Genomic DNA, 25,183 nt, shown 5'->3' with positions numbered 1-25,183 from the left:
CTTCCCAAACTCCCTTCAAAATGGAATGTGAAGCACTAAAAAGAAATGAGCTATCAAGCCATGAAAAGATATGGAGGAAACTTAAATGCATATTTCTAAGTGAAAGAAGCCAATATGTAAAGGCCACATACTAAATGATTCCAACTATCAGACACTCTGCAAAATGCAAAACGATGAAGACAGTAAATGGATCAGTGGTTGCCGGAGGTTAGGAGGCAGGGAGAGATGAATAGGCAGAGCACAGAGGATTTTTAGGGCAGGGAATATTTTGTATGATAATATAATGGTGGATATATGCACTATACATTTACCAAACCCATAGTACAACACCAAGAGTTATACATATAACTAATGTAAACTACAATCTTTAGGTGCTAATGATGTGTCAATGTAAAATGGTAACCAATGTACCAACCACTCTGGTGTGGGATGTCGATAGTGGGGGAAGCTATGTGTATGTGGGAGAAGGGGGACTTTCTGTACTTTTTGTTCAGTTTTGCTCTAAAAATGGTAATTTATTACTTATTACATTAAAAATTTACATTTAAAAAAGTTAGTTTACATTTTTAAAAAAGAGCCACTTTGATGGAGGCTGTGGTGATAGAAGGAGGAGGGCAGAGAGAGGTGGAGCCTTGTCTGTCTCTCTTCCTCCAAGCGTCCCTGAGACCTTGGGGCCCTAGGACTTGGAGGAACTTGGAAGACAAGAGCTGAATGCTTTAGCAAGGCAAACAAGGGCTCTCTCCATCAGGCCCAGCTTTCCTTCCAGGCTCATTTCTTAAGGTTCCTGAGCACCGTGCACTCATAATATTCTAGCGTTTCCCCAACTACCTCCTGCTCTGGTACTTGCTTGCATTGATCCCTCTGTCTTGAATTATTTGCCCACTTTTTCCACTTCCTTCTCTCCTTAATAACTCCCTTCAAGTCTCAGCTCTGTAGCACCTTCCCTGTGAAGCTGTCCCAAATTCCCTGTGCTCGATTCATCCCAGACTCTCCACTCTGGCACTGTCAGATGCACTGTCTGTGTTTGCATGCCTGATCCTACTAAACTGGGAGCAATCTGAAGCAGGGGCCTTGCTGCTTTCATCTACATATCCCCCATAACTAGCACAATGCCTGGTTTCCTACATGTTTGCTCAGAATGAATGAATGAATGAGTACATAATTCTATTCTTCCTCTCTGAGAAGATGATCCCACCTCCCACTAGACCGGGGTGATTTTCAGTCACTCTTTTGTGGATTTATTCTTTCCCATCAGTGTACTATAAAACAGGCCAGCCACAGCAACCCACAGGTGGGTTTGGCCATTTAATTCTTTTTACCCATTTCACTTACTGGCAGAGTTTATTCCTTCAGATTTATTTTCAGTTCATCCTCGAGTTACTTCACCTGCCCGCTCTCATTTACACATGCTCCTAGTTCATTGAAAGAAAGTTTGTCAGAGCTAGAAGTTCCCATCCTGTCCTCTGATAGAGAAGAAAGTCAGAATTGTTAGCTTAAACTATGGCCTTTAGAGTATTCCAATATAATTGTGTGATTACTTGGAACTATGATGCTTAATTTCCAAAGCCTCGGTTGAACATGGGCTGTGATTTTGCTGACATCCCAAGTCCACAGCAGTAAACCCGGCTTCCTCTGGATTGGACAGCTGGGGTCTGCAGAGCTTGACTAATTATCTAAGGCAGGTGCATTTTTCCTTTCTCTGAATTTTTTTGTCTCCTCTGGCTTACAGAGGTAGCTCAGAGCAGTTCTTAAAGAATGCTTATTCAAGCTGTCAAGCTTTGTTAACCTGTTCTGAATGAAGCCAGTCAGCCCCTGAACTTCCTTGTTTCCTCCTGTTTTTCATGCAGTGTCTTATCACAAGTGTTCAGGCTCTCAGAGAAGCTCGAAGCTCAAGTCAGGACTTCTGCTCCTGAATCGTCTGTTCCAAAGCTCACCCCTCCACTCACACACATGGGGTTTTAAAACACTGCTCTCTGCCCTCCAGACATTCATTTACATGTAGCACTTCATGGACACCTGCAATTTTTTATAGTCTTAAGGGTCTTTGGTGGAATTTTCTATGTACTTTTGACTAAATTATTTTCTGCCCTAGAAACTGACTCTATGAGATAATTGGTCAATGATCTTTTACTATATTTCTAAATTTGTATTTTCTTAAATTATCATATTTCATAATTTGTATATATAGGGAGTTTCTTTCAATAATGGATAGTGAATAATTATTTACCAATAAGCACATTCTCATAAAACTAAGGCTAGATGATCCCTGATAGTGAGTCTCCTTTCAAATAGAAGTGAAAGGTAACAAGATCAGAGCTATAAATTAAGCAAATGTCAAGTTCCCTTAGACTTAGAGTGAACAAAGTCCACCCTTAGGTTCCAAATCAGATCGTCAGAAAGAATCAGAAAAACTTAGGCCTCAATCATCTTAATATCTTCGAAATACAGTGAGAGGAGGCAGAATTAGTTGCCACTATCTCTTATTTATTCACTGTCATCCCTTCCCTGGTCGCCACACTTCCATTCAATAGGAATCAAGAAATCTTCCTCTGAACTTTCACATGTATATCACCTTGTCCTCACAGTATTTAAGGTAGATTATAAAAGTATCTAAAATACATATCAATACAGAAAAATCCATGAAGAAATTAGGCAAAGAGAAAATAAGGATAGAAAAAGTTCAGATAAGCTGCAGGTAAACTGAGCACACAAATGCTATGAGGTCCTTCCCATTTGCTAATTGGAAGTAACACTTGAGTCTTCTTCTAGGGTGCGCATTAGTATCAGATTTCTTTCTGTTGGATGGGCCCCCCCCTAAGGCATCTTGGGCACCATGGCTCCTTGGGCCTGAGAGGCAAAGGGCTGTGTTGGGCAGGAAAGGATCAGAAGGAGGAATGGGACAAGGCTGGTCACAAAGTCCCTTCTCACCTTAGATGGGGTCCTGACTTGTACCCCAATCACTTCCTAGTATCCTCCCCAGTCTTCCACCTCCCAGCCCACCCTACATGATACCGTGAGTACTTACCAAGACCCAAGCAAGAAACTCTGAGTCCTGATTTTCCAAGATTCCTGGAATAAAAACAAAGCAACATGTGGTCATTGTTTCCTCAGGGGCACTGTGTACATTTAACCATGAGGATTCTATCTCACTTCGATGACATGGTGCTTGACTAGAGTTGTGGTAGAGACAGAGCCCCAGGCACAGGCTGTGGCCTTGGGGAGACGCTCTTGTTCATCTCTATTTGGGCACTAGGAGCTCAGAAGTTGCTCAAGCTCAGCACAAGAACAAATGTCCCCAGCAAACACAGCTTTGCAGCCCCGAATGATAGTTTTTATTACTTTGCTTACAAATTGTCTTTCTCTCTCATTCTAGAATCTGAGATCCTTGAGGACAAGATCTATATCTTATTCATTAACCAACCAGTCATTCATTATTTATTAGTAATTCATCAGCAGAGCCTGATGCCAGTGGACCCTTAATATACATTTGTTGGCTGAGTAACTGACAACCTAATCTCTAAAGCAGAGTATTATCACTAATGGATAGAGATTATTAAAAGAACAAATACAAAATCCTTCAGGCGACTTAAAATAAATTACATTATTTTTTATAAAGTGCTACATAAAATGGGTATAAGAAGGCAAGACAGTCCTTTTGTAAATGATTGTTTTTTCCCTCATTAACACCTTTGCTTTTCAACCCTGAAAATTTACCAGGGAAAGGAAATATATTTCCACTCTCTCTAAGCAGAGACTCTAGTCTTTATTGGAAGGTGTGTCCATGGAGTCCCAGACCGAACCCATCATCTAACTGCTGTCAGAGCAGAAACCAAATTCTCAGAGAGAGGATGCCTCATAGAATTTTGTAGGAGTCCAATGTGAGGAGGTGAGGCTTAAATAATTGAAACTTGGCAGGAAATTGCACCCCTTTTTGTTGTTTAAATTTCATTTTCCAATTACAGTTTATATTCAGTATTATTTTGTTATCAGTTTCAGGTATACAACATAGTGGTTAGACAATCACATAATTTACAAAGTAATCCCCCTGATATTTCAAGTACCCACATCCCTTATGTTCTGATCGGATGCCCTTATGAGAACACAACTTTCCTCCCCACCCCAAACAAAACAGCACCCACAAACTTATCCAACAGCAGCACTGCTCAGCTCCTCCAGGTCCTCGCGGGATCAGAGTTAGTACTTTGTGCTCTCATTTTTGCATCGCTTTCTTTCCTCTACTTGTTATTATTGTTTACAAAATCACCTAAGTAACACATTTAATTTGATAGCAGAGTCCAAAGTGCATTGTATTACAGAGTTGAAAGACCCTGGTTTCTATCTCAACTCCCCAACTAGCTAGATAATTATGAAGAAGTCACTTCCTTCCTACGGGGTTCAAGTTCTTCATAAGAAGGATGGGACATTAAGACTGTGTCATTCATCCAGCATCACTGTTATGGGCCTGTGACATGACAATATCTGCTAAAGTGTTGTACAGTAAACAACAGCAAGCCACAGTTAGTTTTGGTGCTTTCTGCCTCTGCTCACCCTTCACAGACATAGTGCTGAGTTTTCCAGTATGAATTGGATATGTCCACCTGGAAGGAAATTCTTGCATAAAGGGGGTGTGTGAAAAATATTTTGAATTACTGTACTAAAAGTAATCAGACCTCTCCATGAAAATAATTTGTATAAGAAATTGTTATTTTATCTATTTTATTTATTTTTAAACTACATTTATACATCAAAAATATTATTCTTTTAGGAGTTTCTCAGAAAACTACAGGCTGTGCAACCAGAAGATCTTTCTTTTAGTCTAAAAGTCTACTGATTTTAAGAATGGGAATTAAGAGCAAAAGCTATATAGTGGGGAGAATAAAAAAAGACAACAACAAAGGCATATACATAAATGTGATTAAGAGTCTTCCAGGCAGACTTATTCAACACTGATGAGTCAGCAAAGATTTATGGAGAGGTGGGCACATTCCAGGTAGCGTCCAGGTCATGGGGATACAGGGAGAAAGCAGGCCCAGGGTCTTTGGGAGTACATGGGAAGGAGACTACTATCTCAGGCTTGTATTTGCATACCTATGTGCATGTAATGGGGGAGGGAGGAATCTAAGTAAGGATTTTTATTTCGTTTTAAGATCATTCAATGATTCTGAGAACAACAGGAAGGAGGGACGCGGTAGAGAAAATTATGCAGAGCACGACATTTTTATCACAAACTCAAATAGGGCAAGGTTATGTCACTGGGCACAGAAGGTGGGGAGACCTGCCCTATGACAGTGACTTAGGAAGATAATGATCACTCTGCTATGGGTTTGAAGGACCAAATTGAGAAAGTTGAGAATCGTCAGCAAAAACAAACTGCAAAGTAGCAAGTACTAAACGTGGCCCATTTTTTGCCACTGCTGCTTAAACTCCCAGGCCAGCTTTTCTGGAATGAAAGTCTTAGCAGATTTTGCACCGTAAGAAAAGTTCAGGTGTGGTGGTGATAGGTTCTGCACTGAGCCACGATGTTTTTATTTCCTTTAAGTCTGTCTTTTTAAAAATATCTTCACCCTCTAGAGGGAATGGTTACCATGTTCAGGTGGTTGCTTTTAAAATGAAAGGCATTTTCTGTGTACAAGCCATACCTCTTAGTCCATCGCCCTGAGTTTGTCCAGGGCTGCGTATCTTTCTGAGACTCTTATCTCATAAAGCACTCTCAGCACATGACGATGCCTCTCACTCCACAGGGTAGGAGGAATTAGCTCCCTCCAATTCATGGCATGGAATTCCAACACGATTTCCACAGTTCCAAATGGCGCATCTGCATCCTCCTGCCTGGGTTTAGGTCTGTGCAGTACTAACTGGAGATGTGGCGATTGTCCAGCTATGCTGATCTACTTAAGCTCTGCTGGACAACAGGACGCACCTACTGGATGCATTTGAGCTAATGAGCACAACGTATATCATCCCAAAGCTTGTTTGTGTGGCTATACTACCCATAACGGCCAAGTTTACACATCATGCTGGGCTATAACAGATGCCCGGGAACCTTCATTATCTCACCCATATGGAATTTTTGTGAACACTTTTTGGTCTTGGTGTGACACTGCACAACAAATAGCTTTATAGGTTTTCATTTTATTTCTTAATTCCTCAGCATTTGCACAATTGAGGGTGCATAAAAATGCACATCAAATTTCCAACTAGATTGAATTCCTTTCTCACTTGATTCAAAATACTAGTTTCAGCGCATGGGCTTAACTATTTTAACCGTGTCAGATATATCAGAAGGAAGCCTCAGCATGTTCATTTTTAGTATCTGTTCCTGTTTAACTCAAAATAAAAGCTCATCTTTCCCAGGTGAACCTGAGCTGCTCTGCTGCTAATATTAGAAATGGATGACATCAGTGTGGGGACATGGGACATTGAGCTTTGTGAGTCAAATTTTGAAAATCCTCAGTCTTAAGTCAAAACTTCAGGAAAGAGTTACCTGGAGAAGGGATATCGCTTCTGAGAACTCAGCGGTGGTATTTCTCCTTTCTTTCTGGAGCCAGGACTATCACTTAGTGAATGCTTGGCTGAACTTATTTTAGGACAATGGCACAGGCATTAACTATAATTCCTGGTGTTGTTTTGTGGAGCATCCATCAGGCTTTCTTTGATTTTGAGGCAATAATGGAGCATTGAGAACTGAAATAAAGCATCACTTAGGCCCAGCATCGCGAGCCATTCTTATGCTCGCCATTCCTTTACAAATCACAGATTCTAACAGCAGATTAGCAGCCCAAATGTGTTGTTTTAAATTGACTGCTTCTGAATACTTTTAGACATTATTCACAGTTGTAAGTGGCTCGAGAAAGAAGTGTAGCTAGCTAAAATAGGTACCTTGCATTTGATTTAAGGTTGACACAACAGGGACAACTGAAAGCCCATGTAAGGGGTTCCGGTGGCCATGCCAGGCTGGCAGAAATAAGTTTCGATTTGACCTGCTTTCATGTGCTCAGATCATTACATCATCTGCTGTCTCACTCTATTTAAACACCTTTCTATCCCTCTAACTCACACTCTGCTGTCATGGGGTGCCTCACTTGGAAGTTACTAGTCAAATCTGAGGTATGGAAAATTTTTAAAAAACAAGAAATGTACATCTAAGCTTTCCTTAAAAATCCAGAGCACAAGAAATATTCATTTGTTAGTCAGATGCTTTTGATGGTTGCCCAGGAACATACATTTTGATTGCCATGAAGGTGATTTCAACCTGTAATATGCTTTCTTATGAAGGCACCATTCATCACCGTTGATAAGTGAATAATGACTCATTTGGAAACCAAAAAGCCAAGCATTTTGATGACAGGCACTGACAAATAGCACAATGGATCTTTATTTCATTCTTAACTTTTATTGAAGTAGGAACACAGTAGAATGTGATTCTTTTAGATTCTTTGAGTTATAGGTTTAAGTCATTTGTCAGTTGTATATTCCAACAAATGATGTAAATTCTTATTTTTTTGAACATATAAAATCACCTGTTGATCTGTATCATTCTAGAAAAGTCTGGAGAAGTATGGCAAAAAAGAGACTTCCACTTAATTAATTAATTCAGTAGAGATGTACCAAGTTTCAACTACATACAAAGCCTCGTATTAGGGTATTGGAGTGGGCTAAGTAGCAGATAGTTGCTGCTCTCATGGAGCTTACACCAAAGAAAGGGGAATGACATCACGTTACATTGTAATCCTAATTAAAAGGACAATGAGCCCCTAAGTGTAAAATTGGGGGTCAGAATATCTGGAATCTTCCCCAATCTTCTATGTCCACTAAATCTGATTTTAGGGTACCATTATTTCTCATCAGGATTTCCAAAGCAACCTCCTATCTCCTCTTCTTGCATCCCTTTAACCTATTTTTGCTGTGGGTTTTTTTCCAGTGGTTTTCCATTACTCCTTCATAGTAAGACCAAAATTGGGAGCATAAACTAATCAGTAAGGCCCTGTTTGATTCACTTCCTGTCACTCCCCCAGATTCATTTGGAGTCACTCTGCACTCTTCTCTTCCACTGCCCTATACTCTTTCACTTCTTCAATTACTCATGCTTCTTCCAAACTCTGAGCCTTTGCACATGCTGTCCGCTCGGCTCATCATGCTGATCCCTACTCCTTTCATTAAGTAACCTCCTACTCCTTCATTGGTTCTCAGATTACATGCTGCTAGAGAAGCTTTTTATAACCATCCAGCCAATGTCAGCTTCCCCAACATCCCAGTAAAATCTATAAGACTTTGTGTTTGGTTGAAAATGAGGCTGAAAAAGAAGGTGGAGTAATGGGGTCATTCTCAGATTTTTGACTTGGGCAGCTGGATGAAGAGGGGTACATTTCACTAGATTAGGGTTCATTTGTGAAACAGAGGGTTTTGACTCATCTTTGGGCACGTGGGCAAACATGCATTGAGCTCAGAGTGGGGAGAGGCATTTTCTAGGTATCTAGGGTAACAGGTGCCATGGGCTGGGGTCAACTGCCAAAGGAGACCATGCTCAGCTGGAGAAGAAAGTCACAAACCTAGCCTTGAGGAGCTCCAACATCCTAGGTGGCAGCGGGCAGCTGCAAAGGAAGGAGTGGTAGAGATGCAGAAGGACACCAGGAAAGTGTCAGTGTAGAAGCCAAGGTGGAGATGGTTTCAACAGGGTGGAGAGGTACAGTACTGGGAGGGCAGAGAAATGCCCTTACTGTTCAGCAGCATGGGCCTGCTGTCGACTTCTGTGGCAGTCACTTCTGTGGCAGTCACTCTCCTCAGTCAACCCAGCTGTGGATGGGAGTGCAGCTGGGTTGACTGAGGAGAGCGGAGGTACAGAAACAATGCCTGTGTGTGACCTTGGGCAAGTTACTTAACTTTGGTAAGCCTCTTTACTCATTCATAAATGGAAATATTAATAGCCCACATTTTTTTTTTTGAGATTGAGAAAATATAAATGCAGCACCAGTCCCAGCACATTTCACTGTTCAATAAATGCTCCTTGCTTTTGGCCTTTCTTATTTCCTACGAAAAGTAATATCTCAAACATTGAATTCAGGTACGGAAGCTGATAGGAGGCCCACACTCCCCGATCTCATGATCCTTTTACTTTGTGGATTCGTGCTTAGACATCGCAACCGTCCTGAATCTATTAAATGCGCACTGTGAGTCATTTTGCGGGAATCATTAGAAAAGTGGGAGCTAGGAGATAAAGATAGGTAAGAGAGGTAAAGGAGAAGGTGGCAATTTGTTGGCAAAGTTCGGAGAAGTCGTGTGGGTTTGAGGAATTTAGAATAGTTCTTTCGGAGTCACCAGGAGGGGGAAATGGAGATGGGACATGATGCTGTGTGGGTGGCGTTATCCAAACTTGTGAGTTCTGCATGGGTGAGGTGGGGATTGAGAAATACTCGTCCAGGTCTAGTTATTGATTCTGCTTTTTCTGTCTCAAGTATCCAAAGCATCAGAATAGCTGGAAATCAATAACTCAGTCTTAAATCAGAAGAATCTAGAACCTCTAACTCAGGGGCATATAATTTGGGGGGGATGGGTCATGAACTTGGGATAGAAAAAAAATACATTTTTATTTTTCACCAACTTAACTAAAATTTAGCATTTCCTTCAAGTATGACCATAGGCAAGAAGTATTTACATTACCCATGATTTTGCTACCAATCAATTACAGATAGTTTTCTGTCCCAGTTGCTTCAGAAATCAGAAAGTTATTAGCACTCACCATTCAGCCTCATTACCATTTGGAAGCCATGGTATTCTACTTGCTCCTAGAGCTTATTATTTAATATATTAATAAAAAGTGCATGTTTTATGGGGTTGCAAATTTGGATTATAAATACTTTGAACTGTATTTCAATTGAATGGACTCCTGTGTATTTTGTTGTGTATTTAAAAGCTCTTTTTCTGACTAGTCTGTAGGCTTCAATGAACTGCTAGAGGGATCTATGCATGAAGAATCTCGGATGCAGATGAAAGATAAAGGTTGTTTTTAAAATGCCTCTTGGGGCATCCATCTGCCACAAAGCAACGTGAGTTTACAAGATCTTTTTCAAATGGGAGGGGAGACGATCCTAAAACATATTTGAAAGCAATATTAAATATGCAATCCCCCATTCCTACTATTTAAAATGTGTATAATGTAAATTATAGTGTTGGTGCTTAATATCCCCAACTTATTTATTTAATTTTAGTAAATAAAAAATATTTCTTAAGCCCTGCTGGATTTAATTCCAAACTTAGGCCCAGTGCTTGTGTTATCTCTTCTTGTATATAAGCCCTTGACTCTAAGTTCACCCATTACAGGGCCTCATCCACCCACCTGCAGCGGGGGCTGCCTGCTTGCCCTCTGGGGCAGAGGCGAGAGCACAGCATTTGCCCACCCCAAGGCCCTGGGGTCTTAGCAAGAAGTGGCTGGCCTCATGTACAATATTTTATAACATTTCACTTTAATGTAATTCATCCATTCAACCATTTCATATTCCATGGAATATATTTGTGTTTGTTTGAATAGAAAATAATGTTTCCTTCTTAAATCTTCAAGCAGGTTTGTTATCTTAGAGAAGTGCCATTTGGCTCCATGGCTTAACCGGGTGCCCCTGGGCACCCTCTAGTGCCCCCATTTGAGAGGCCTGCCTATCATTGATTACCTGTCATTTACACCTTAGTGGGAAAGCATTTCAGACCTTTATTCTTACATCAGTTTGGAGGGATTTGAAGGTATAATCAAGAGAGAAAGCACTGAAACATAGAAATGGATGGGGGAATAAAGATGGGGTAGAGGAAGCAAGTCCCCAAAGGAAAGAATACACTTTGTCCCCTTCCTAATTTTGCTCAGGGTCACCTCTCTCTTCACAACAGAATGATCACCTTCCTACACAAATATCATACACACACCTGCTGAAGCAAAGGTCGAGCCTTCCCTGGCATCCACACTGTAATGAGAACTATGATTAGTTTCCACTGTAATGAGATGTGCAGTTTTCAAAGGCAATCTAAACAAACAAAAAAGCATTGGAAGGAGGAGTTCCATGCTCCACATCTTTTCAATTCCACTTACTGTGGGGGAGTTTCTTTCTCTTTAGAAAGCAAAGTCAGCAGCGCAATGCAGACTGAGGCATGAGCCTGAGTGAAAGGCAGGTTGGTATTTACGTAGCCACTTAATCAAAAGCAAATGCTTTCAGCCGTAATACATTAGTTTGCCTTCCACTTTCCTTGACAGAGGAGCAGAAAATTCATGCCTATTTCCTCTGTGTGTCCATAGCCTTTAGATCTGCTGTCAGAGTGCCATACATCATGGTGCAGGTTACACACATTGTGTACGAGGTTTTCTCCTTTCAGACTGAGATCTGCGAGGGCAGGGACTGAGATGTCTGCTTAGCACAGTGTGAGGTGCATAGTAGGTGTTCCATGACGCTCACAGTGGGTGCTCTAATGCTATCATCTTGCTGTGGATCAAGACCACATTGCCCCTCACTTGTTCCCCTCCTGTGGCTCGGAAGGCTGTATGGTTTGTTGGAAATCACAGGCCAGCACAGTGCAGTGCTGAAGTACAAATAGTGCAGAAATGCCTCTCTCCCTCACTATCAGTGAAACCTGGGGAAAGTTAACAAACCTCTCTGTGCCCCATCTGTTACTGGGGTAATAATAGCAACTACCTCAGAGGGTGATTGTGAGGAAAAATGCATGTAAGATAGTACTTGGCACATGGTAAATACTCTCTAAGCGCAAGCTGTTATCAGACAGACACAGGTTTGGATCCAAGCTTTGCGAGCTCCTGGTTGCCGTGGGAATCTCATTCACCGCATACAGGTTCCCTCTTCTGCAAAATGAGTTTCTACACTCCCCCTGAGAGAAGGAACACAGGAAACATTGTGGCCTTTCACTCTTCTCTCAAACAATGGAGGTGTTAGGACGGCTCCTTCTTCTAATTTTACAAGGGACTGGGACTTGGGAACCTGCTTGGCAGGATGCATCCTAACCCTACTCATACCCTTCCTCTTCGTCCCTGCCTTTCCAGCTAACTGTGTTCCTGTTTCAATGGGAGGGCCAATGCCAGCCCTCTAGTATTTACAGACTCAGAGCCTTGGGCAGGGGTGAGAGGGGGAATCATGACCAAGGTCTACTTCTATGTTTAGATCTTACCCTTTAGTTCCAGCCAGCCCACCTTCAGGTCACCCCATCTGAATCTTCAGTGCACACACCCCTCAAATTTGGAATACCAATATGTGGCTCCCCCCTCCTCTCCCTCCAAAAATACATTTTAATTCCCAAAGATTTCTTTGTTTCCCCCTCTTCTTTGGTCTCTACAATCAGCAAATCCTGAAGAGCCTACTTCTGTACATCCCTGACCCCCATCCTGGCTTCTTCACAGCCATTACCAGGTCATACTTTTATGACGAATGGCTTTTTACCTGTTCTTCTGCTTCTAGATTATCTCCTGTTCTTTCTCTGTTGATCTAACCCACCTTATCACCTTCTTAATTGTATGTAATAACTATTGTTCATGTTTTACTGCCTTTCCACAACTGCAAAGTACTTGATGGTAGGATCCAAGCCTGGTTTATATTTGACTTCCGCATAACAATCTGCACCATGAGGTACAAATAAACATTTCATTGACTAAATAAATGCTCAAATGAGTAAGTCTAAAAGCCTTTCTTACCTTCTTGATGTAAACTTCCAGAGTTAGATATTATTTTACTCTTAATTCTTTTGTGTTTAGATTGACTATTAAGATTCAACTCTCCTATTCAATATCATAGTACAATAAGGCATTAAAAAATCAAAGGCATGCAGATTTTAAAAAGGAACAAATAAAACGGTCTCTTACTGCAGACAGCATGATTGTGTATATAGAAAAATTCCAAAGATTTATGAAAAAGCTCCTAGAACTAATAAGCTAATTTAAGTCCAGTTGAATGATATAAGGTCAAGATATATAAGTTAATTGTATTTCTAGCAATGAACAACTGGCATTTGGAATTCAAAAGAATAATGTTATTTATAGTAGCACCCTAACAATAAAATGTTTATTTAAAATTTTATCCAAATCTGGGCACTGTTTGTATGCTAGAAGTTACAAAACATTGAAGAAAAAAATGAAAGAGGACCTAATAAATGGAGAGACATACCGTGTTTATGGATTGTAAGACTCAACATTGTTAAGATGTCAATTCCTTTCGATTTGATCTGTGGAGTAAATATAATCCCAATTCAAATCCTAGCAACGTTTCATAAATATCAGGGTGATTCTCAAATTTACATGGCAAGATGTAGGAACTGGAATATCCAAAACAATTTCAGAAAGAAGAACAAAATTAGAATGACCCTACCTGATGAATCCCACTACCTGATTTCAAGATTTAATATAAAGTTGAAGTAATCAAGTCAGTGTGGTGTTGTCAAAAGGAATGAATCGCATATAAATAGAACAGACTAGAAACTAAGTGGAACAGAATAGACACTAAGTGGAACAAAACAGACAAGCCAGAAATAATGCCCCCACACAAGTGTAGTCAACCCATTTTTTATAAAGGTGCAAAGACAATCCAATCAAGAAAAAAATAGTCTTTTTAAGAAATGATGCTGGAACAAATGGGACAATTGTCTCTCTCTATATAAAAAATAAACCTTGATTAAAAATCTCCTACTTCATATGTAAATTAACTCAAATGGATCATAGATCTAAATGTAAAATTTTAAACTTTAAAACTTATGGGAAAAAATAGGAGAAAATCTGTGAGACTTTAGGTTTAACAGGAAGCTTTAGAAATAGTACCAAAAAGCTGATCCATAAAAAATTAAAAAATTGGACTTCATAAAAATTTAAAACTTTGTTCCGTGAAAGATACTGTTAGGAGAATGAAAAGACAAGCTACAGATTGGAAGAAAATACCTGCAAAAAAAAACAAAACAAAACAGTAAAAGATGGCCAAGGTACTGAACAGACACTTCACCAAAGAAAATAGTTGGAGGGCAAATGAGCCATATGAAAAAATGCTCAACATCATTAGACAATAGGGAAAAACAAATTAAAACTATAATGAGATAGCACTACACACTTATTAGAATGGATAAGATTAAAGACAAAACCACAACCAAACACAATGCCAAGTCCTGGCAAAGATGAAGAGCAAATGAGATTTCATATATTGCTGGTGGAAATGCAAAATGGTACAGCCCACTTTAGAAAACATTTTGACAATTTCTTGTAAAGTTAAACATACCCATACCACATGACTCAACAATTCCACTTCTAGGTATTTACCCAAGTGAACTGAAAAGTTATGTTCACACATACCATTATAGGCAGCTTTACTTGTAATCACCAAAAAACTGGAAACCACCTAGATGCCCGCATTATTCTAGGTGCTTTCAAACGTAATTCATGCATATAAAGGCCAACAGTCTTTCGAAGTAGACACTTTTGTGCTCATTTTATTCATGAGAAAGTGGAGGCTGAGAGAGGTTAAATAACAGGCCAAGATCCCACTCATCTAGCACATGGCAGGCAGAAGTGGAATTCTTTCTGCTGTGGAAGTATGTGCTCCTTCCACTGTCCCATGCTGCCTTCACGCGTCCTGCCTATCTGAAATGAGCCAATGGTTAGCTATTTCAAGAGAAACGGGCAGGGAGAGGGTCTCTGCCTGGCTTGGGCACACTTTGGAGGCCTAGAGATGAAAGAAAACGAGTTTCTGTGGCTCTTGCTAGGCATCCAAATCCTCTAGATGTCTTTTATGGACTTCCCCCTCCACGCCCACCCCTAGCTGTAGCTTTCCACAGTCTCTCTGTGATTGATGCCATGGCAGCAGTGGGAGGTGGTGAACTGCCACTCATCTCACTCCTCTCCCAAGCAGCCTTCTTACAGAAACCACAGGGGGGAAAGCAGGCAGAAGGAAATGTACAGTTCACATTGTTTAAAATACACAGAACTGATTTCATCGTTTTTTGCTCTTTTGAGAAAAGGGAAAAAAATGAAGTAATTTGTGTGATCTGCTGATTGAATGACCAATGGGGCCTTGACGGACCATGTTCACTGCATGCCACAGGGGTGTGGGGCTAAGGGTTTGGAAAGGGGAATGGAAAGGAAAGTTTGAAAGAGCTTAGGTAGCCTTCCCTGGAAAAGAAGGTTGGGTCAAGAGGGATTTTTGGAGTAATTCAATCCAACAAACACTTTGGCGCTACTGTGGGCAAGGAGCTAAGGACATAAATAAATCATTCTACAAAGTGGATTACAGATTCACTCAGTTCATGTTTATTGAGCACCAACTGTTGAGGCAGGCACTGTTTTAGATTCTAGGACTACATCAAATTCCTGACCTCGGAAAGCTTACATTGTAGTGGGCTGGCTCACAGTAAACAAGTAGGCACAGAAATAGCTTCAACCAATGCGAGGTGCTCTGAAAGTATGAAGCTGGAAGATGGTACAGATGAGGTGATCAGCAACAGCCCCTCCGAAGAGGTGACATCTGAGCAGGGACCTGAAGGTGGGAAGGAGCAGCCTTGGAAAGATCTTTCGGAAGAAAGCTTTAGGCAGAGAGGTAAGCAAGGCCTGGAGGTGAGACAAGCTTGAGGAGCAGAAAGGTGAGTGTGCTGGAGGCCACTGTGAGGAGGGGAACAGTACAAGATGAGGTGAGACAGAGAGATGGGAGCCAGGATTTACAAGGCTGCTGACAACCAGCTCAACTGCTCTTTTCCTAGGCAGAGTTGTACAACCTGGGGGGCACAAAAGTCTCTTTCCCAACTGTCTCAGTGTTCCTGTTTTCCCTTTCTGTATGCCTTTCCTTTTCTAATGGTATTCTCTCTTGCTCCCTCTGGTCTCAAGTGGCTCTAGTGTTCAGGCTCCATCTCTTTTCCCTTAATCAAATTCTGTTCTCAGGAAAGTCAGAACAACTCATTCTCACTAAGGTGGAGATGGCCAACATGACCAAGTGTTGTCTGAGGTGGAGGAGGGATTAGCATGCTATGACTCCCAGGGATTAAGGAGAATGGCTCTTTGCGTGTGCATCTGCTGGGAATGTTTTTCTTACACATTTTACTCAAGACCCGGAAGCGCCCCCGCAAAGAGCTACTTACTTCTTCCACTGATTGCATTATTGGGTTCAGCCAATGGCTACTGATATTACCAGACTCTTGTGTATACATATTAGTACACACAAGAAGTCTTTCTTTCTTTCTTTCTTTCTTTCTTCTTTCTTTCTTTCTTTCTTTCTTTCTTTCTTTCTTTCTTTCTTTCTTTCTTTCTTTCTTTCTCTCTTTCTTTCTTTCTTTTCCCTTTCCTTTCCTTTCCTTTCCTTTCCTTTCCTTTCCTTTCCTTTCCTTTCCTTTCCTTTTCTTTCCTTGTCTTTTCTTTTTTCTTTTCTTTCTTTCCTTTCTTTCTTTTTTCTTTCTTCCCTTCTTCCTTCCTTCCTTCCTTTCTCTCTCTCTCTCTCTCTCTCTCTCTCTCTCTCTCTCTCTCTCTCTCTCTCTCTCTTTCTCTCTCTCTCTCTCTCTCTCTCAATCTCTCTCTTGACTTCTAATTGAATTTTTAGAGAGAGAAGAAAGGAGCTGGAGAGAGAGAAACACTGAAGTGAGAATGGAACATCGATTGGCTGCCTTCTGCATGCCCCGTACCAGGGACTGAGCCCACAACCTGGGCATGTGCCCTGAAAAGAATGAAGCCAGCAACCTTTCAGTGCATGGGATGCTACTCAACCAACTGAGCAACACTGGTCAGGGCCAGGTAGTCATTCTTTTAAGAACTCCAGGATACACAAAGATTTTCCTGAGGGATCTCTTGCTATCTCACTGTGCATGGTTACTTAGGAAGAACCATTGTAGCACAGAGCAAAGAAAAAAAAAATCCTAAATCTGGAAGTGGGATAGGTGAATTTCGATCCTTCTTGAGATCACACGTGTTGGTTTCCCAGGTTGGAGCCTGATTATACCTGTTGCTTGGTGCACAATTAATTATTCATGGGACCATCTGTCCTTTTTACTTTCAAAAGTATCCTATTTGGGATGATAAATTATGTGGTCTCCCTAATCTAATCCAGTGTGACCTTGAGCCTTAGACTGGAGGGAAAATAGATTCCCTTTCTGCAGGAGACAGGAAGAGAGGAAAAAAATAAGTCAGAAGTGAGTGTCTAGGCTCACCCATTTCCACTTTCCCCCCAACCTGCCCACTGTGGTAAAACTGTCCAGAGGATAAGGAGAGATTAGCAGTAACCAGAGATGTCTGCGGGACTCTCAGGACAAACACTCACTCCTTAGGCCCAGGGTACCCAGGAGGATTCCAAGCTCCAAGGAGAAGCTTCACACTAACCTCATGTGGCTGGTGGTGGCCTGGAAGTTTCCTAAGCTTCCTGCCAGTCACTGACACCATTCGGGGAAGAAAGAAGGAAAAGGGAGAGAGATTCCCCGAGGCGAGTTTGATCCTTGAAATCAGAAGAGATAGAATTTGCTTTGAATGGGATGTTTTAGGTGCCCCCCTCACCTGCCATCAGCAATAATGGAGACTTTAGAGAAAAATAAGATCAGTTATAGGAAACCAAGAAATGTCTTCCCCTCCATCCACATGTAAGTAGTAGGGGCTTAATATCATTCCATCTATACTCATATCCTCAGAGCTCAGCACAGGGCCAGGGGCAGGGTAGATCCTCAACAAACATTTGTTAAATGAAGACTTTAACTTCAAATCATGAAAAATTGTAATCAAACATGGACTAGTGTAGTATAATCCTGAAGAAATATTAAAACACTTTCTGAAATAATATTCATAGCTATAATTACCACAACAGGAAGGGAATAAAACCAAGGAATTTAGAAAGTAATCTCTGTCAACTACTGTGTCTTAGATAGTGTTGCATCTCCCCATGGTAACATACTATAATCCAGTCTCTAATATTACAAGGATTTAGCCTTCCTTTATGGCACTCCATATGGGCAATTGCCAGAAGCAAGCTAAAGGATCATAGCCTCCATTGATCTAACTCAGTTAAGGAATCTCCAGTGTCCCAACCTTTACCAGTTGAACTGAACACATTTTGAATAATTATGGATCATTGCCTCTTTTGTCTGCAAAGGGAGAGAAAAATAAACTCTAGATTTATCATTAAAATAGCAGATGTTGAAGGAATGCAAATTCAACTATTGAGACCCTATTTAACTCGGGGCAGTTTGATAATTACATAAAAATCCCTAAAATAAATATTTTCAATGAAAATACTGGTAAGCCAAAAGTATATGTTTATGTAGAGAGCTTGTGTGAAGTTTTTTTTTTTCTAAGTAAACAGAAAAATATATCTCTTAGATTAACTTGTAAATACATTATTTCTATTTTTAGAGATATTAAAGTCTGGTAGTATTTAATATTGGTCTCAAGGGATTATGAGACACTATGATTATTACATTTCTTTAGCTGTTCCCACCCACAATACTTTTTCTTTTCTTTTTTAAAGTCAAACTGCAATTTGCTTTGCCAAACACTTTTCTAACTAATGTAAAGAATAAAGTTGAAAATCTTTGGGGAGACTTTGCCCTTTTCTCTTAATAGTGCCTTGCCAAGTAGTCATTATTTTACAAACGTCGAAAGGAACATGTTTTGGAATGAGCTTCAAATGTAATTTGGCTCATTTTGGAGAGAGTATTTTAAAAAACTGGCTGTATGCCTTTGTTGCTATTCTGTAAAACAGGCCGATGCCATTGGGTGTATGTGGCCCTGGTATGATGAATTATTAGCTGAAGGGAAAGTGAGTTCTAATAATTAAATCATGGAAATCTGGACTCAGACCTTCCTGGTAGCTTTCTGTGGATTAAACGAATAAACTTGGACATAGATGGGTTAAAACAGCCTCATTTCAATTCCAAGATGCATCCTTCAGCTAAGTACCCTTAACTTGGATTTCACTGTGTCCCTATAAAAATAGGGGGGTGGGTAGGCAATCAAGACCCAATTCAGTGACTCATTAAGTGCATTTTCAATGTCTAAGGCTGGTTCAATCATAGAACATCAGATGCAGTGCTGCTGGTAAATCCAATTTGCAGCTGGTTCACCCAGGATTTATCTGGTTGGCACATACATGTATTCATAAAGTAGAACTTACATCTAAAAAGTGGCAAATAGAAAGTAGAATTAACATCTAAATAGTGGCCAATATATGTAGTAGGAAAGAAGAGTTAGCAATGAAGGACACTCTGTTTGACATTCTATTTCAGCTTGAGGTTTTCCATTTATTTACAGGATGTCCTGTAATTTAATGCAAGATATTTTTAGAGAAGTGGTGAATGAATCTGGAGTCCTCCGTGTTCAGACCTGGGGATTGGGCCACCTGCAAAGAAGAATTATATAAACCCCACAGAAAGGGAATATCCGTATTAGGAAACCTTGAAGATCAATAAGTTCCTCCTGTCCAGTCATTCATGGAGGGTCTATTGAGTAGCCCTGGGGTATCACTGTGTCTAGAGGAACAGAGGGAGGAATGACAATAATTAGACAAGGATCCGTCTATACCAATGGTGAGTGCACAACAAGACTAAGTAGGAGGTGCGTGGGAGCAGAGAGGTGAGTGAGGACCTCTGCTTGCTTGTGTTTGAAAGAGGCTTCCCAGGAAAGAAGGATCTGAGCTAAGACTTGAAGGGAGAGGAGGTGTTCATCAGGTAAAAAAGTGGGGGAAGGTGTTCCAAACAGAGGAACCAGTTTGAGTGAGGAGACACACCTAAACAAGAAGGCACATGGTATGGTTAACAGATGGACAGTGGGTCAATTTACAGCTAGGGATCTTGAGACAGAAAGATCGATTGGGACTAGTGTAAGAAAGACTTGAACGCCACGTTTCATGAATTTGAAATGTAACCTGTGTGTAATGTAAAGCTATCGGAGTATTTAAGCAAGGATAAAATATCATCCAATCTGCATTGCAGAAAGATACTGGCAGCAGTGTGGAGGATGGATTGAGGAGGCAGTGATTGGAGGCGGGGAGATCAATCAGGAGGGGATTTCAGTAGTCTAAAGAAAAACGTATCAGTCTAAATTAGAGCAGCTGTCTTTGATTGACAAGAGGCTTATAAGGGACCTGGGGTACAACAGCTGTTAACTTTGCAGATGGCAGTTTTATAGTCTCTAAATGCATTGCTGGTGTTCTTTGCGAATGAAGGGAGACCAGACCAGGAAACAACCTCAGGAAATTTAAACATTTTTCAGCATTCACATCAAACCTTTATAAATCTTTTCTCCTTCTTTCTAGGTCACTGACAGTTAACATATTTTCCTCCCTAGGGGGCATTGGAAGCAAATGAAAAGATCACATTTGGGAACCATGTGAAGAATTAATTATGGCTGGCCTTGACTCTCAGGTGCTTGGAACTGTGGCTGCCACAGAGGGGCTCTCCTTATGACGTAGGCTCCTGAGGAGTGTGGTGTGGCCTCTGTGGGGTATAGAGAGTAACAGTGCCGGTAATGGGGCAGGATGATGGAGGCCAAGAGCCTGAAGGAAGAGTTATGGTTGAGAACGTGGTGCAGTAATATGATATGGCTGCTGAAATGGATGGTTGCAGACTGTTTTACAATTGAATGATTTTTATGTTTTAGCTTTTTGTGATGAAAAATCTTCCATTGATAAGACCTGCCCACTTGCTAAATTTTGCTCTGTGGTCTGCCCTTTCCAGGTAGATCCTATTCACTGAGAGTGGCTCTGGCCCCCTGCCACGGTTGTGCCCAGCACCCTGTTCAGTATGCATGACCAACTCTAGGCAATCCAGGCATTTCTTTGGGGCAGCCATGGACTCATATGTGGGTTGGCAGGACTCAGATAGCAGAGACAGATCTTCCTCTGCATGACGTTGCTGTGTCCTATCATTATTAGCTGCTTGTAGTGTAATTTAGTTTCTCCAGTCCATATTTTGTCCTCATAGGAAGACTGAAAACTCCCTGAAAAGAACAATCCTATCTTAGAGTTCTAAACTAGTAGGGCCTCCCCACATGTTTGGTGAGAGAACTGTTGTGTAGGCTCCCTGAAAATCCTCAAGATAGGCCAGGTTCCACATACCTCATCCTATCCCCACCACCTCTTTACCAAACCTTCAGCTGCATCCTGGAATGAAAAGCCAGATTGGTTCTGCAAAGAACTTTTCCCATGACTTTCATGGGCAGCCATTCCATATAGGACACCTAACATTAAACACTGGGCAGTGCCGGAAGCCAATTCCAGCATGTCATAATTGCAAGAGTTTCATCGAAAGGTTGATGGAACTTGGGGACTCAATAAGGGCTGAGTCACTTGTTATCGCCTGCTGGAATGGCTGAAAGGCATTTCCCCAAACCTGAAAAGGATGATTGTTTACTGCCAGACAGCTCAGGGCATCTTAATCTACATGTTATTGCCTCCTACTGGCCAAACACCTGTACAGCCGTAGGCTATTCCCCAATCTGACAATGGACTCTGTAGACAAAACCCTACCCTTTGAAGTGTATATCTCCACCTTGCCTTATGACAATTTGTGTTAATAAAAAGCAAGGGGTCCTGAGGCAAGGAGAACTTAGCTCCTTTAGCTAGGCTCCTCTGACCCCCAGTGCCTTTCAAAATTATCTTTCGTCTCTGGACTCCTACTTAAGTTACACACAGCCTTTCTCCAGATTGCTGAACCCTTCTTAATGTCGGAACAAGAACCCTGGCAGGGCAGACTGTGAGCTCCTTGTAAGCCAGCAGCCTCTGAGGGCTTCTTGCATTTATTAGCAAGAGGGGAAATTCGGGACTCTAGTGCCCTCTTTACATCCAAGAAAATAATTATGGAGGGCATGAGTGTAAGTGAAGTAAGAAATTCATCTCCCAGGTGTCCCCTTAGATCCCTACAGAGTCAACGTGCACGGGGAGAGAGGCACTGAAGAGAGACAGCATGGTGGGCAGGAGGCTGGTGGGAAATAAAAGGGCCTTGGGTGGGGTGGGGGCTGAGTGGCAGGGGGAAAGAGGGGTGGTGAACATCTATAATACTGTCAACAATTTTTAAAAAAAGAATCTATGCTAAATTAAAAAAAAAAAGCAACCCTGAACACACATGTGGGTCATGGGTGGCCAGGGTGGCTTCCTCAGTGTTGTGGGGCAGTAGTCTCCAAAATGCGTGTTTGTGCCCATAAGACAGCCCACGGCGGTGTGGGATGAAACATTAGAAGTATTTATATTTGCATTTTTAATTCCTTTCTTTTGAAAGTGTCTACTTTTTGTATATTTTATAATTACTACTAGTGTTCCCGTTGCAGGAAAAATCCTGCAATAGGGTTTCCTGCTTTTCCCTTCTCCCCCGGCCCCGCCTCTGCTCCTCCCTTGTCCCCTGGCCCGCCTTCTCCGCCAGCCCGCCTGCTTTTCTCCCTTCTCCCCCGGCCCCGCCTCTGCTCCTCCCTTCTCCTCTCCCCCCCCCCCCCCCCCCCCGCTTGCTTGCTTCTCCGCAGCTTTGCTCCCTTCTGCAGCTCTTGGCTTCTTTCTACGCTGTCTTGATATGCAAATTAGCTGTCATCTTTGTTGGGGTAATTTGCATACTCGTCCTGATTGGTTGGTGGGCATGGCTTGGCTGGTGGGCATGGCTTGGGCATAGCAAAGGTGCGGTCAATTTGCATATTTGTCTATTATTAGGTAGGATGATATTAGCACAGCAGTGCATGCTTTAAAAATAAATACTTGTTTATTGGAGGTAGGCACTCAATGAAAGCTATGGAAAAAAACCAGCTTTACATTAAAGGTCTTGTTTTCAAAGGCTTACATTCTAGTTAGGGAGCTGAAAATACATCTATACATAAACATACACTCAGTAGCTGTTTTTCCCCAGGTACACGTACACACACACACACACACACACACACACACACACACACAGGGTAACGGTTCTCAAGATCAGACGTAGAAGAAAGAGTGAGTAGAATGGAAGTAAAGAACAAAGAGCAACCCTCTTCCCCAGATGGTCTTTGGGGGTTGAGACTGTTATTCTCGTGAATATGGGGTTCTTAATATACCAGAGAAAAGGAGTTTCTAACGTTCCTATGGAAGGAAATGGGAAGGACACACAGACATCTTCACACAGGCTGCCAGGAGCCAAGCCATTACTGCTCCCCAGGAGGTGGGGAGCATCATTCTAAAGCAGGAGTATTTATAATTTCATTTTTTCACAAAGGCAGCTTGGCTTCCCATGTGAACTGTTGCCAGAACTTTCTTGAAGTTAGTGTAATCTAAAACACATAGACAACTCAGGAGTGTGCAGAGTAGAGAAAGTCAAATATGTCCAGTAGGTCTCCAGGTACTCATGGTTCTCTCTACAGAGAATTTGTGCCCAACTCTTTGCATACTCTATTTCATTTACTTCCCATAAATAACAAGTGTGAGTTGGTCTCTTTCCCATTTATCAGAGGAGTACACTGAGTCACAGAGAGTTTCGGTGACTAATGCATGGTCTCTCAGCTAGCAGTGTTCAAGTGGGAGTTCCAGCTAACCCTGCTCCACTCTGCCAGGCCACACAGCTTTCCAGTGCTTTGTAAAACAAGGCCTAGCTTCTGATTATCCACGGGGTTCTGGTAGCCAAAGTATATTAATTCTCTTGCCTCAAGGCACAGTGTCAAGTCCTACTCCGAAGCCCAATATTTTTACATGTGCAAATCAATATATTCTAGTAAATACCACCAGATCAGCATCCAGGAGTCATCCCAAATGTTTGTTAATTCTACCATATGTGTTTGACTGTGTCATTACGTCGCCTGTCCTAATTAAGATGAAAGAAATCTGAATTGAAGTAACTGGTTATGTGAATGCCAGAGCCACTAAAATAGAATCCCCAGGGACCTCAGGCTTCCCAGCCCCAGTGCTGCTCATATAAATTTCCTGAGTGATTACATGGCTACTGTCCATCCCCACGTTTAGAATAATTGTCACTGAAAATGTTGGAAAATGAATATTGCTATTAAATATATACCCAGGCAGATAAGGCTTACCCAGAAAACCTGGGGCAGTAGAAATCGTATGTTTTATTAAATTGAGTATTTGCCAGAAAGCTTTAGACCCCCCTATAATGTTCTTTTGGTCCTGTAGCTGTTGGGAGGGTTTGGGGGTCAGGGTTGCAGAGAGGAATAAGTAGAAATATTGAATACTGTATCTGGTTGATTGATTTAGATGTGTCGTGGACTGAGCTCTTTGGGGCCACATCTAAGCAAATATTGGTGAGAAATGTCTGTCTCGCTCTGATGGAAAAGATGCATTTTAAGTATCAAAGAATGAGAGTGGCTGTCCTGCTCTCAATATCTATATTTTGAATTTTAATTTTCCAGTTTTGTGGTTTTTAAACAAAATTAAGCAAAAGAACATTTCTAACTTCTTTTTACAACTTGCATAATCTACATGTTGAAATAGGTCCATCTGAGTTAGCTCCACCTGCCTGCAAACAGCAAGGTTAGTGCTAACTAGGCATGAAAAATTACATCGGGCCAATATATGCATTAGAATGATTAGCTCTCTCTTTAGAGAAACACAAAACAAGCCCTGTTCAAATGGGAAATGTTCCTCAGCCCTTCAAAGTCATTAAAACAAGGTTTACCTAGCCAGGTAGTTTCACCAGAACCTTCTGGGCTCACTGTGTTGTTAAACCTTCTCAATACTAGTCATCAGCACACTGCCCCTAATTTTTGAGGTAATAATATTTTAGCTTGGTTTCACTATCTTTTTTTTAAAAAAACTTCTCTATTTAGTAAGTTTATTGGGGCGACAATGGTTAATGACATTATGTAATTAAGTTTCAAGTGTACAATTCTATAACACATCATCTGGACACTGCATTTTGTGTTTACCACCCAGAGTCTAATCTCACCCCTTCACCATAAATTGGACTCCCTTTCCCCTCTTCATTCTTCTCCTAATCCCTTTCCCCTCTGGTAACCACCCTTCTGTTGTGTCTTTGAGTTTGTCTGTTTGTTTTGTTCATTTGTTGCTATTTTATGTCCCATACATGAGCAAAATCCGATGGTTCTTGCCCTTTTCCATCTGACTTATTTCATTTAGCATAATACTCCTAAGATCCATCCACGTTGTCACAAATGGCAGTATTTCAGCCTTTCCGTTGGCTGAGTTTGACCATCCTTTAAAAGCACCAACCTTGGGCAGGACTGAGCAGGTGTTTTCCATATATGGTAACAAGGTATAAAGTAGGAAGGAAGGAGGAT

At 41.3% G+C, this 25,183-nt stretch overlaps 1 protein-coding gene across 3 annotated transcripts in view; it reads right to left on the bottom strand.

The window, feature by feature from the left end:
• KCNAB1 (potassium voltage-gated channel subfamily A regulatory beta subunit 1) overlaps positions 1-25,183 on the bottom strand; it is a 307,111-nt gene that overhangs the window by 94,119 nt on the left and 187,809 nt on the right. For all 3 annotated transcript variants that reach the window (XM_054713662.1, XM_008142222.3, XM_054713663.1), the window contains exon 2: positions 3,026-3,069. In XM_054713662.1, the coding sequence (XP_054569637.1) occupies positions 3,026-3,069 (44 nt within the window). The remainder of the gene's footprint in view (positions 1-3,025; positions 3,070-25,183) is intronic.

This window comes from Eptesicus fuscus, chromosome 3 (genome assembly GCF_027574615.1).
Source record: "Eptesicus fuscus isolate TK198812 chromosome 3, DD_ASM_mEF_20220401, whole genome shotgun sequence".
Taxonomy (NCBI): Eukaryota; Metazoa; Chordata; class Mammalia; order Chiroptera; family Vespertilionidae; genus Eptesicus; species Eptesicus fuscus.
The sequence above is the reverse complement of the archived record's forward strand: the minus strand, read 5'-3'. Positions and strand labels throughout refer to the sequence as shown.